The sequence below is a fragment of the Microtus ochrogaster genome, unplaced genomic scaffold (assembly GCF_000317375.1).
Source record: "Microtus ochrogaster isolate Prairie Vole_2 unplaced genomic scaffold, MicOch1.0 UNK44, whole genome shotgun sequence".
Taxonomy (NCBI): Eukaryota; Metazoa; Chordata; class Mammalia; order Rodentia; family Cricetidae; genus Microtus; species Microtus ochrogaster.
The window spans coordinates 1,046,932-1,059,519 of record NW_004949142.1 but is presented as its reverse complement, the minus strand read 5'-3'; the positions used below and the strand labels follow the sequence as shown (position 1 = coordinate 1,059,519).

Below are 12,588 nucleotides of genomic sequence, written 5' to 3'. Positions count from 1 at the left end.
GCCCCTAGCCCGCGGGCCGCGCCCCCGGCCCCGCCTCCCACCCGTACCGCCGAGGGGCGGGGCCCGGGATGGGGCGGAGCCTGGGAGATGGTGGAGGGGCAGAGTCCTACTCCTGCTAGCTGCTTTGACCCCAGGAGCGCCTGAGGGTGATTGCGGCTACCGAGCCCAGCTTGTTTGAGTTCCTTAGGAGTGGAGATGGAGCAGACTAGGGACGGAGTTCTGAAGGGGAGAGAGCGAAGCTACACACGCAAGCGCGAGGCTTGGGCCTTCTGTGTGCCCACGCGTGCACGCAGGTGTGCTAGTGCGGACACGAGCGGCGGCAGCCATCTACTTTCAGAACACGGGGGGGCGTGAGTTTTCAGGAAAAGGAGGTTTTTTGATTTTTGTCTCCCTCCTCCACTCTCGGGTCCAGGCAGGGTTTAGGGAAATGGAAGTACCGACCCTAGCACTCCCACCAGACATTAGTGACATCATAGCTTTCCGTCTCCATAGCGACGGGTGGCCGATCTGGGCCTGCAGCAACTTAACTGTGGGCCTGGACCATCCTAGAAGCGTGGACTGAGTTCCTCTAGCCAAGTACTGAGTGGAAAGTTTTAGGGGAGCGTTTGCGTCCTCTGGTGGACATTTTGGTAGAAAGAAAAGACTAAGGAAGCTAGAACCTGGTGGCAGCTCAGCTGGAGCCAGACCTTAGTCTAGAAGCCAATTTCAGCCTCATCTCATGCTAACAATAATCAAACCTCCATTTTCATGGCATCTCTTGCCTTTTGGAAGCTTTTCTTTAACCAGGCATGGTATTGTACGACTTGAATCCCAGCATTTGGGTGGCAGAGGCAGACAGATCTCCCTGAGTCCCAGGCCAGCTAACTCTACATGATGAGCTCCAGGACAGCCAGGGCTAGAGAGAGAGAGAGAGAGAGAGAGAGAGAGAGAGAGAGAGAGAGAGAGAGAGATATTCCTTAAGTAGAGGATGCGCGTTTAAATTTTTGCTCGTTTTGAATAACCCTATAAAGATAACTAGAGAACACAACCGCATAAATTTTACAGAAAGGGAACAGACACACAGCATTGACAACCAAAACGGTTAAGTTTAAGTTAGAGATACAGCTCAGGGGTGGAGCACTTGCCTAGCATTCATGAGGCTCTGGATTCTATCTTCAATACCAACAAAAGAAAGAGAGTGGGGCTGGAGAGATGGCTCAGCGGTTACGAGCATTGCCTGCTCTTCCAAAGGTCCTGAGTTCAATTCCCAGCAACCACATAGTGGCTCACAACCATCTGTAATGAGGTCTGGTGCCCTCTTCTGGCCTTCAGGCATACACACAGACAGAATATGGTATACATAATAAATAAATAAATAAATAAATAAATAAATAAATAAATTTTAAAAAAGAAAAAAGAGAGTGAGAAAGAAAAAGAGTGGTGGCGCATGCCTTTAACTACAGGACTCACGAGGCAGCAACAGGTGTAACTATGTAAGTTCAAGGCCAGCCTCCTCTACACAGCTGTTCCAGGGCAGCCAGGGCTACATAATCAGATCCTGTCTTGGAAGAGCAGTTCACATACGTAATTTGCCATTGCAAGACCACAATGAATGAAATCTGGTTACTACTAGTGGGCAGAGTTAGAACCCGAGGCACAATTTCTCCGGATTCTGATCCACAGGTGACTAGCTCCCCAAATCGGATGTAAACTCAAATTTTTGGATTATCCTCAAACTGAGCCATGACAGCTTTTAATTCGTATAAGGCTTATTATGAATAAATTAAGTCTCCGTCTCTCCATGCCCCAGAATCTCCTCAAGCTTATAAGTCACACACACACATATACCACCCTTCACCACCCGCACTGCTAGTCCCTTTGCGCTCTCCCAGCTCGGTCAGCAGAGGGCCTAGCCCTTTAAATCCGCGCACGAAGCTCCACCCTCGGGCAGGGGCCCCGCCCCAGAGCCCCGCCCCACCCACTGGTGTCCGCAGCCTGCGCTCTTCCTGACGCGTGTCCCGCCCTCCCAAGCTGGGCACCCTTTCTGTACAGCTGGGAGTGCACGTCGGGAGTCTCACCATGTCGGCCGAGAGGGACGCAGCCGAGGCGGCCACTGCAGCGGCGGCGGCCGAGGCCGGGACCGGGGCCGGGGAGGATGCGTCTTCGCAGCCCCCGACAGTAGAGGTGGCGAGCGACCCGCAGCCGCCCCCGGCCCCCGAAGCGTCGGCCACCGCCTCGGCCCCGCCGCTGCGCTGCTTGGTACTCACCGGTTTCGGTGGCTACGACAAGGTGAAGCTGCAGAGCCGGCCGGCGGCGACCCCGGCCCCGGGTCCCGGTCAGCTGACGCTGCGCGTGCGAGCCTGTGGGCTCAACTTCTCCGACCTCTTTGCCCGCCAGGGGCTGCACGACCGGCTGCCGCCGCTACCGGTCACCCCCGGCATAGAGGGCGCGGGCGTGGTGGTGGCCGTGGGCGAGGGTGTCAGCGACCGTAAGGTGAGCGGCGGGATGGCAGGAGTGGGCGCGTGCCGGGGGTGTGTCTGGACCGGGAAGCCAGCAGGGACGCGGGTGGACTAACGTGGGACGCATGGGAAAGCGATTTATGTCTTGAGGCTTAGAGAAAAAGGGTTTACTGGGGGCTGGCGACTGCGTTAGTGCCCCTTCCCCAACCATTTTTTAGTCGTGGCCGCCGCCCCGAGCGGAGTTACAGAGGGGAGGGGGCGGAAAACAATAAGGCGCCCAGGCGCATGCGCAAGATGACCTGCTCGCCCCCTCCCCTAGTAAAACCACACCTGTACCCCTGCCCACTAAACACTCCCCGGGCAGTTGTGGTCTGTGACTGTTGAGTGGTGACTAGCTCCCGCTTTCCCTCCCGCGGGAGCTTTTAGAAGCTGTGTAGACGGGGTTAGGCGGGGGTGCAGGAGGCCGTGCCAGAGCGCTAGTCACATGCAGCCCCGTGGTGTATGGGGTGTATGGCGGCCCCTCCCCGAGCTGGGCCAGAGGGGACACACCCATCATGGAGCAGAAGGAGCTTTGCTCCCCCACTCCCTACGGGCCTTACACTACTATTCAGTTTTTGGCGGGTGGGGTGGGGGGCGGGATCGGGCTCCCATCTTTGTCTTGGGCTCTCGTGACTGCAACACCATCTCGTCTCCAGTGACTCAGCGGGCAGGCCACGACCCGGGGCTACCCTTGGCAACTTCCGGTCCAAACCATCTCGTCTCCGGTACGGAGGACCCCAGCCTCTGAAACCCGGGCGGGTGGAGCCCATTTGGACTAGGGTGGAGAGGTGTGGCACCTTGAGCAGGTTGGCCCAGCTTTGCCGGTCTGTTTCTCATTTATCATTAATCGCAGCCATAACCTCGGCCACATGAGACTTACCAGATGACCAGCTTTTTGAGACATCTGAGGTGACGCCTCTTCATATCATGTGTTTAGGAGTTTCTTTGCAAATCCCGCACCTTCAGGAGAAGCGTCTCCAAAGCAGTCTTAGAATCTTGGCCTTTGCTGACCTGCTGTTTGCTGGATTTGTTGAACATGCAAACAGCTCCTCCTTAAAATCCTTCTCCATGAATCCAGCTGTGGTCCCACCCTTGCCCTGGCTTAGAAATAATCCGACTCTTGGATGATGCTAAAAGGAATTTTGGGGGGGAGGGGAGGTGAAAGGGGAAGTTAATAGCTGGAGTTACTGCTGAAGGCCACCCATCTACCCACTCCTCCCCACACTTTCCGCCTGGTAAATACAGGATATCCTGCCTAGGGCAAGAATCTGCTGTTAAGAGCCTGGATTCTGTGGGGAGAGCTTTCCCACCCTCCTGGTGGCTGCCTTGGGGAGGGGTCATGGCCCCGAGCTGGGAAGGCCAAAGGTTAGGTATGAGCTAGACCAAGTGACATTTTCCTAGACTACATCCAGGACTGGTCGTTAGTCCGACTGGAAATTACTCTGTTGCGAGCTCTCTTGGGTTGCTACTGTATCTACTAGACTTGAATTTGGGGGCTTTCTTTCCCAGACCTCACCCCCCAGGCCAGAACTCACAGAAGAAAAGGTGTCCTCTTCAGTGTGGGGACTTGATGACTTGGAAAACAGCCTATGTAGGAGGTCTTACTCTTCCACCCTGTGGATCCTAAATTTCCTGCAGTAGCTAAGACCCTGATTGTCTAGGACAGCTCCCACACTGCTCTCTGCACGGTCTTCCTAGAGTCAGGCTGACTGAGACTCCTCCCTCCTCCTGCCTAGTTGCTGTCTTTGTCCCCTTTCCTCCTGCAGAGGGACCCTCCTGCAAGTGACTGAGAATGAAAGACCACGCCTTTTCCTTGTGGCTGGAATGGGTTGTCTCTTGAGCATCACCCTTTTGTGCCATGTCTGCCTGCATAATTTTTCTAATATTAAGCCAATGTTAGCTGAAATACAGCTGCCCCTGGGGTGGTCACCACATTTACCATTTACAACTCAGGTACACTTACCTGCATTTTGGCACGGCCCTTGCTATGTGTAGCCCTCTGTTTTCAGTTACTTGATAACTTCTCCTTGTTGTTACTATTATTATTGTTAGCTAACATTACTGATATTAACTCATGATAGTGTGCTAAGTGTCTCTGAATGTTGTATTTTTGTTTGTTTAATTCTTACAGTTCCCCTTATGAAGATAAGAAAAGTGGTTAAATAATTTTTATTTGCCCCAGGCCACATTGTCATTAAACGGTGGGGCCCACTTTTGTAATCAAAGCAGTTTGATCTCTTTAACAATACTTATGCTTGCCCTAACTGGAAGTTCCTTGCAGTTCAGGGATCTTACATAATAATGAAGCGTATGGTCTGTTATGTGGAGATAAGGATGGCCTAAAACTGATGTAAGGATTGATTGAGCGCTTCCATATGAAACACTAGAGAAACACTCAGTAAATGACACTGTTATTGTTAATCCCACGACCACCGCTGCTGTGTCTCCTGCTACTGCATCTTCAATGGTCGAGGACATGGTGAAGGCCGGTAAGTCACCTGTGGGTTAGTGAATCGGTAATCAAGTGATATTCTCCCATTTCTTCAAGGCAGGGGACCGGGTGATGGTTTTGAGCCGGTCAGGGATGTGGCAGGAGGAGGTGACCGTGCCATCAGCCCAGACCTTCCTGATGCCTGAGGCTATGACCTTTGAGGAAGCTGCTGCTTTTCTGGTCAATTATATCACCGCCTACATGGTTCTCTTTGACTTCGGCAACCTAAGGCCTGGCCACAGCGTCTTAGTACACATGGCTGCAGGTGACAGATCCCTTCTTTTTTTTCCCCCACCCTGATTTCCCTTCTGGGCCCCTTTCTGTAGTCTGGCTGGTTTGTTGTCATGGTAACACCAGGCTGCCTGGCCTCTGGAGCCCAGCGGCCTCTGCAGTATAGTTGCCGTGGTAACATTTGGATACCAGGTTCAGCCTGCTGCCCTTAGCCGTGTGCCCACACCCCACACCTTCTCTTGTCCAGTCTCCTCCTCTCTGGTTCTCAATTATGGAATTTGAACATAGGCCCCAAAAGGAGGCACAATAAAAGTGATGGGCTGACTGACTAGGTCTTTGGGAGGCTGGAACGTGGAACGGAGGCTCAGTGACTCTGTCCCTGCTCCATGCTGCAGGTGGTGTGGGCATGGCAGCCCTGCAGTTGTGCCGCACCGTGGAGAATGTGACGGTGTTTGGAACAGCGTCGGCCAGCAAGCACGAGGTGCTGAAGGAGAACGGGGTCACACATGCCATCGACTACCACACAACTGACTATGTGGATGAGATCAAGAAGATCTCCCCCAAAGGTGGGGGCAGGGCCCGGGAGTCGGGAGGATGGCACAGGGCAGGGTGGGGGTGTCTCCAGACCTGTGGATATTAATGTTTGTCACCTCTGGGTCTTACTCTGTGACAGGAGTAGACATAGTCATGGACCCCCTGGGTGGATCCGACACTGCCAAGGGCTACCACCTCCTCAAACCCATGGGCAAAGTTGTCACTTATGGTGAGTTGTTAGTTGTCTCAAATGCAGTGAGGTTGCACAGGGCGGGAGGGTGGGACTAATTAATACATAAATCCCACTAATATGGTGGGATACGGGGGCCTGAGCTGTTGTGAAGAAGGAAGGATGGAGGCTCCGCAGCTCTACGGCGAGGTCGGGGTTAAAAGGGTCCTGGATGTATGAATGGGATTGCGGCCTCTGGGTGCCAGCCACTCTCATCCCCTTTCACAACTTTCCCGTGAGTCATAGTAATTTTGCCTTCCTATTTGGGGATTATGTCCCATGCTAAACCAGCCAGTCCGCTTTCTTCCTCAGAGCCACTTGGGCTTCTTGGGCAAGCTGGGTTTTTGTTTTAAAACCCACTTTACACAAAAAGGCATATATCAAAATGAGGGGGAATTTGGAAGAGAGCGTGTGTGCTCTCTCGCTTTCTGCCACCGGCTCCCGATTCTTCCCTCTCCCACGACACCATACCTGCTGAAAAGTGATCTCCCATCTCGTCTTCCTCCTCCCCTTTTGACACAGGGTCTCACTAAGTAGCTCTGGCTAGCCTGGAACTCAGAGGTCTACCTGCCTCTCTCTCTCCAGTTTTTATTATTATTATTATTTATTATTATTATTACTTGGCTTTTTTGAGACAGGGTTTCTCTGTGTAACCACTCTGGCTGTCCTCAACAAACTCGCTTTGTACTTTGTAGACCAGGCTGAGTTCAAACACACAGAGATCCGCCTGCCTCTGCCTCCCAGAGTGCTGGGATTAAAGGCATGCACCACCACACCGGCCTCTTTTTTTTCTTTTGTAAAACAAGGGTTCAGTATCCCAAGTCATCTTCAAGCCCACTTCATAGTCAAGGACAAACTTGAACTTCTTATCTTGCCTCTGCTTCCCAATTGCTAAGGCTCTTGCCTGCACCACATTCTTGATTTATACTGTGCAGGGTAGACAAGCAGTCTACCAACTGAGCTACGTCCCCAGCCCTTGGGTGTCGAATTTTTTTATTTATGTGCGTGTACCTGTGGTTGCTGTGGCACATGCGTGGAACTCAGAGGACAGCTGGCCGGAGTCAGTTCTCCTCTTCCACCATGTGGGTCCCCAGCTCGGCACGGTGCCATCTCAAGGGCTCATTTTGTGTGAGTGTGCATGTACACAAGTGCGTGCATACATGTATGTGCACGTGTGTAGACAAATCTCACGTAGCCCAGACTGGCCTCAGACTTGCTATGTAGCTGAGGATGGCCTTGAACTCCTGCCTGATCCTCCTGCCTCTACCTCCTGAGTAGTGGGATTGTAGACACATGCCGTTATATTCGCCAGAGAGCAAGAGTTAGTTTGTGCCTAGTAACCGGGATAGTCCTGGTGTTGAGTGTCGAGAGATCGAGGAGCTAGACAAACTCGGATTCAGACGCACGGGGATGTTTGTACGTGGCTCATAGGCCATGTCACTCTGTCCCTTAGGAATGGCCAACCTGCTGACTGGCCCCAAGCGGAACCTGATGGCCATGGCCCGCACTTGGTGGAATCAGTTCAGTGTAACAGCTCAGCAGTTGCTGCAGGCCAACCGAGCCGTGTGTGGCTTCTACCTGGGCTCCCTGGAGGGTGAGGTGGAACTGGTGAGCAGGGTGGTTACCCATCTCCTGGCTCTGTACAATCAGGGCCGCATCAAACCTCGAATTGACTCAGTCTGGCCCTTCGAGAAGGTGAGTGTGGAGCCTCCAGGAAGGGTCTGGGTGATTCAGGAGAGGATCCCAAGAAGCTGGGATTGGCTATGTGAGATGGGACAGATGGCACCAGTAATGGTCTTCTCTTCCTGTCCAGGTGGCTGATGCCATGAAGCAGATGCAGGAGAAGAAGAATGTGGGCAAGGTCCTCCTGGTCCCCGGACCCGAGAAGGAGACCTAGGGCGAGGGGCTCAGGGCCTTTGAGAGCCAGGAAGGGTGAAGATGGGAAGCCCTGTTGCATTGCCCACCAGCCTCTCACATTTCATCCTCTGTCATGATGCTCTGCCCTCTCTCCTGCCCTCCCTCCAAAGGTCTCTGCTGAGGACCACTTCCTGCTCTGAGCTTGCTCTTTGCTCAGGGCTGTCCCTCCCCCTTCCTGCCCTCAGAAGAGGTTGGGAAGTGACCACTTGGATGTCTGGGCCCTGCCAAAGGGACAGGGAGGGTCATGAGGAGGCTGGCTGCGTCCTGCCCCCCATCCTCTCCCTGGGCCTGCCATGCTGCTTTTGTGCCAAGGTTAGCCAGTCCCTCCCCGTCGTGTGTGCTTCCACCTCTGCCTCATCTCCCCTCCTGCCCCACCACCTCCCCAAAGAATCCAAAGGTCAGCTCAGGATGTGGGGCTAATCTGTGTGAGTCCAGCATGCACCCGTGTAACCCCCTTCCCCCCCACCCCCCGTAGTGTCCCTGCAACCCTCAAGTCCCCGCCCCTGGACTTGATCAGTACCCAGCCTTGTCTCCTGCCCCCAGTTTCTTAAGCACAATTGGATTTCTTCCATCTCCAGTTTGCTGCCTTTAACTAAGGCTGCCTCCTCCATCCAGCAAGGTCAGGAATCAGACCAACTCCGTAGCTCATGGCTCTGGGAGGGGACCGGGTACCCCTCCCCTTCACTGAGGTCTCTGGATTTGTCTCAGTGCCTTAGCATTGGAAAACATGTGCTTGTGTGTGTGGAGAGGGGCGGCCCTGTCTCCGGCTCCTTTTCCATTCTCTTCTCCCCGGTGCCTTCCCTGTGCTGGTGGAGCTGAGGCCTACTCCTCCCCAGCCCTACAACACTGCCAAAAATCTGTGTCTGTGCCAGGGGTGGGAGGGGCAGCTCCAGACTCTGGGGATCAAGCTGCTTTTACTGTGGTCTGTACCCTGTTCTGTCTGTAGGTGGTGGGGAAGAAAGAGGCAGGAGGCTGGACCAGCAGAGTTCTGGGAAGATACTCCTGGATCTTATGCTGGGTCCCTTGCTGTCAGGGGAGCCGGCTGCCTTCCTAGAGCCTAAGCAGCATCCCTGAGGCTCAGCCCCAAACTCTGTTTACACTGGTGGGGGAGGAAGAGCCTGGGCAGGGGAGCAAGTGGGGTAGGAGCCAAAGTGGGGACCTTTGAGGCTGGGTTGGGGTAACTGCTTCTGAGTTCTGACTAGGGAAAGCTGTTACTCCAGCCATGGGAGGGAGGTGGAGGGGCCCAGCCACCCTGTGGTCTAAATGAGGCCTCCATGAAGGAAGTGCGATGTTTGCTTTTGTGTCCCCCCACCCCATTACCACAGCTGCCTTTGTGTTTGTGTCAATAAAAAGCCAAACCCTGAGTTCTGATCAGATGTTGCTTTTAGGAGTGCTGGGAGAGGCGTGCACCTTTAATCCCAGCACCACTCTGGAGGCAGAGGCAGGCGGAGCTCTGGTCTAGAGCGATTTCCAGGGCTACAGAGAGAAGCCCCGACTGTCAAGGGGAAAAGAAGTGGGGAGAATGTGTCAGTGGGAAGCCACTGCTGTTGAGATCTGGGTTCTGTCCTCTCCCGCGACCTCCCTTCCACATACAGAGTCTGCTATCCTGACATAAGGAAGACCAGCACACTGGGTTGGTACTTTCACTGTTCTTGGTAGCTTTAGGCAGTATGTGAACCCAGTCCCTAGCTGGTGGTCGGTCGTTCATGCAGTCCTAGCTTGACATAGAAGAGAAGACAGCCAGGCCCTGCTGCCCTGGGGGTACAACTGTCAGGGCCTCCACCTCCCCGCCCCCACGGGTGGGCTTCTGGAAGTGGATCTCCAGGATGTCATGCAGTTCTTGGGCATCCAGGATATCGGGAATATTCGTCACCAGCACCGAGTGAAGCACTTGCTGGGATTTGATCTAGAAAAAGAGCCAGGAAATGGCAAGGGCTCATTTGAATACAGGGCAGTGGGGCACAGCGGTTAGAACAAGGAGTACCCCATGAAAACATTTGAATACAGGGCAGTGGGGCACAACGGTTAGAACAAGGAGTACCCCATGAAAACCTGGGATGGGTCTGGAAGCCCAGAAAGGTTGCTGTGTAGGCCAGTGAGGTCTGGGGGCCCTGAAACCTCCCCAGGCAGGTGTTTGGCAGGTAGATGCTTCCCAGGCCCCACCCATCACTTACCATGGCTTTCTGGATCTCCCCACTCACATAGGGAGAGACTCTCAGAGGGACCTGCTGCCGGCCCAGTGGCACTGTGAACTGGCCAATCTGGCATAGGTGCTGGGCCACTGTGAGGAACAGGGAAGGTGACCTTCGGCATGAAGGCCTTTCCTTTCCCAGCCTCATCCACCCTGACCCCTGACCTCCCCTGCAGCACCCTTACCTTTCTCATCAGTGAAACCTAGCATGACAGTCCCTTGCAGCATCTCCCGGGTCTCCACGTCCCCACCTCCATTCTTGGCCTTGCCAAAGAAGATCTCCAATTTGTCCAGCAGCTCCTCCTCACTCAGCTTCAGTCCAGCAGGAAAGCCACTGACTAGCACCCTGTGGTTATCTGGCTGGCTGGACACCTAGCGGGAGACAGAGCAGGCGGCCCACTCATCCATAGAACCCAGCTTCTGAATCCCACCTACTGCATGGGAAAGGACCCTGCCATTCTGTCACCTGGATGTTGGTCACCACAGGCAGCTCCAAGGGCTGGATCTGCACCCGCAGCCGGCAGTCTTCTATGTCAATTTTATGATCCTTCTGTTGTATCAACTGATCAGCCACTGGGGGGCGGGGGAGGGGGCAATGACAGGGTCAGTCCTGGGAAACCTTCTGACCTCCCTCCTGAACCTCCCCCAGACGATACCCTCCCACAGGAGGCTAACCTTTGGGGTCATCAAAGGTGACCAGAGCAGAACCTTCAGGCAGAGGGCAGCAGATCTCCAAGTTAGAAACCATAAACTTGGGTGCTTGCCTGCCCTGCTGTGTGCGGCCTTGGAATACCAAGGGTACTTCAGGCACTGGGAATGGGATCTGGAGGTTGGGAGAAAGAGGCAAGTTAATAACCTTCAAGACTAGGAGAGGTCCCCACCACTCCCTCCTGAGCAAAATGTGTCCCCCAGTTCTGTTTGATGGATGCTCAGTGCAGAATGTCTTCACCGAAGAGCTGGGCTGCGTGGTGATAACAGGTCATACCGGCTTTTCTTCTTTCTGTTGGTTTTTCGAGACAGTCTTTCTTTGTGTAGGCTTGGCTGTCCTGGACCTAGCTCTGCAAATGAGGCTGGCCTGCCCCTGTGTTGTCCCCCACTCCCACCCCCCAGAGTGATGGGACTAAAGACATGAGCCATTTTTTAAGACAGGTTTCTCTGTGTAACATTCCTGGCTGTCCTGGAACTAGCTCTTGTAGTCCAGACTGGCCTCGAACTCACAGAGATTCTCCTGCCTCTGCCTCCGGAGTGCTGGGATTAAAGGCATGCGCCACCGCCTGGCCTATGTGCCACTTTTCATACAAGCTCTTGGTTTGTCTTCACACAAGCCTGGGTGGTAGGTAGCCTCACCTCACAGATGAGAAAACTGAGATTCAGAGAGCTCAATCAGCATGCTTGATGTCACACAGCAAGGACGAAATGGTGGTTGCATGTATACATGTGTGTCTGTGTGTGTCCAGGAACCCATGAATGCCAGAAGGGGGCGTTGTATCCCCTGCACCTGGAGTTACTGGCAGTTATGAGCTGCCCCAGTAGGTGCCAGGAACCGAACCTATGTCCTCTTCAAGAGCACCACAGTGCTCTTAACCACTGAGCCATCTCTCAGCCCGAGCAGGCCTTTTCTACCAGGAATACCTCACTTCCCATCTAACCTCATTTCTGGGAAAGTTCACGAGCCCTTTTTTCAGCTGTTGCAGATCCTGCAGCTTGACCTTGAGCCTGGATTGTTCCTCCTGAAGTTTGCAGAGGACCTGTTGGAGCTGAAGGAAAGAAGAAGGCAACCATTTAATCCCAGCACTCGGGAAGCAGAGGCAGGCGGATCTCTGTGAGTCTGAGGCCAGCCTGGTGTACAGCGCGAGTTCCAAGACAGCCAGGACTACACAGAGAAACCCTGTCCTGGGGGCGGAGGAGAAATGAAAGGAGGAGGAGGAGGAGGTAGATGTGGCTTGACGGGGAAGGGCAGCAGGAATTTAGAGGAAAGATAATTCCAATGCAAAGATGAAAGAAGGAGCCAGGGCTGAAGGTAGCAACGTGTCATACCACTGTTTGCTAGTTTCTGGTTGTTCTGGGGCTTGAACCCTGGTCCTCGGGCATTCAGGGTACACACTGTCACTGAGCTCCACCCCAGCTGATTTGTTAATATTTACTGAGCTAGGTCTGTTTAATTTCCTACTACATTTATCTGTGTGAGCATGCATGTTGGAGGCCTGAAGACCAGTTTGTGGAGTCAGTTCTTTCCCCTCTCCCTGTGGGTCGTTCTGAGGGTTAAGCTCGGGTTGCCTGGCAAGCACCTTAACCCTCTTTTTCTTCCTTCTTTCCCCACCCCCCTCCTCCTCCTCTGTGTGTGTGTGTGTGTGTGTGTGTGTGTGTGTGTGTGTGTGTGCGTGCGTGCAAGACAGGGTTTCTCTGTGTATCCCTGACTGTCCTAGAACTCATTCTGTAGACCAGGCAGGCTTCGAACTCACAGAGATCTGCCTGCCTCTGCCTCCCAGGTGCTGGCATTGAAGGCCTAAGCCACCAC

At 53.9% G+C, this 12,588-nt stretch overlaps 2 protein-coding genes across 2 annotated transcripts in view; one reads left to right on the top strand and one right to left on the bottom strand.

Annotated features, from left to right (window-relative positions):
• Window positions 1-1,976: 1,976 nt before the first annotated feature.
• Window positions 1,977-9,243, top strand: Vat1 (vesicle amine transport 1). The gene is made up of 6 exons (XM_005369068.2): window positions 1,977-2,472; window positions 5,026-5,233; window positions 5,595-5,765; window positions 5,873-5,962; window positions 7,416-7,657; window positions 7,776-9,243. The coding sequence occupies exons 1-6, from the start codon at window positions 2,059-2,061 to the stop codon at window positions 7,857-7,859; spliced, it is 1,209 nt and encodes a 402-aa protein (XP_005369125.1). The 5' UTR covers window positions 1,977-2,058; the 3' UTR covers window positions 7,860-9,243.
• A 270-nt stretch (window positions 9,244-9,513) lies between these two features.
• The window catches only part of Ifi35 (interferon induced protein 35), a 10,029-nt gene continuing 6,954 nt past the window's right edge, over window positions 9,514-12,588 (bottom strand). The window contains exons 2-7 of the mRNA XM_005369067.1: window positions 11,720-11,827; window positions 10,746-10,893; window positions 10,537-10,643; window positions 10,256-10,442; window positions 10,054-10,160; window positions 9,514-9,785 (exon numbers count right to left, since the gene is read on the bottom strand). Coding sequence (XP_005369124.1) covers window positions 9,594-9,785; window positions 10,054-10,160; window positions 10,256-10,442; window positions 10,537-10,643; window positions 10,746-10,893; window positions 11,720-11,827 — 849 coding nt within the window. The 3' untranslated portion in view covers window positions 9,514-9,593. The remainder of the gene's footprint in view (window positions 9,786-10,053; window positions 10,161-10,255; window positions 10,443-10,536; window positions 10,644-10,745; window positions 10,894-11,719; window positions 11,828-12,588) is intronic.

Bases quoted from the DNA above. Each gene is read 5' to 3' on its own strand.
- Vat1 (XM_005369068.2), top strand. From the start codon at position 2,059: ATGTCGGCCGAGAGGGACGCAGCCGAGGCGGCCACTGCAGCGGCGGCG. The intron at 5,234-5,594 runs GTGACAGATCCC...TCCATGCTGCAG, and splicing joins CTTAGTACACATGGCTGCAG to GTGGTGTGGGCATGGCAGCC. The intron at 5,963-7,415 runs GTGAGTTGTTAG...TCTGTCCCTTAG, and splicing joins GGGCAAAGTTGTCACTTATG to GAATGGCCAACCTGCTGACT.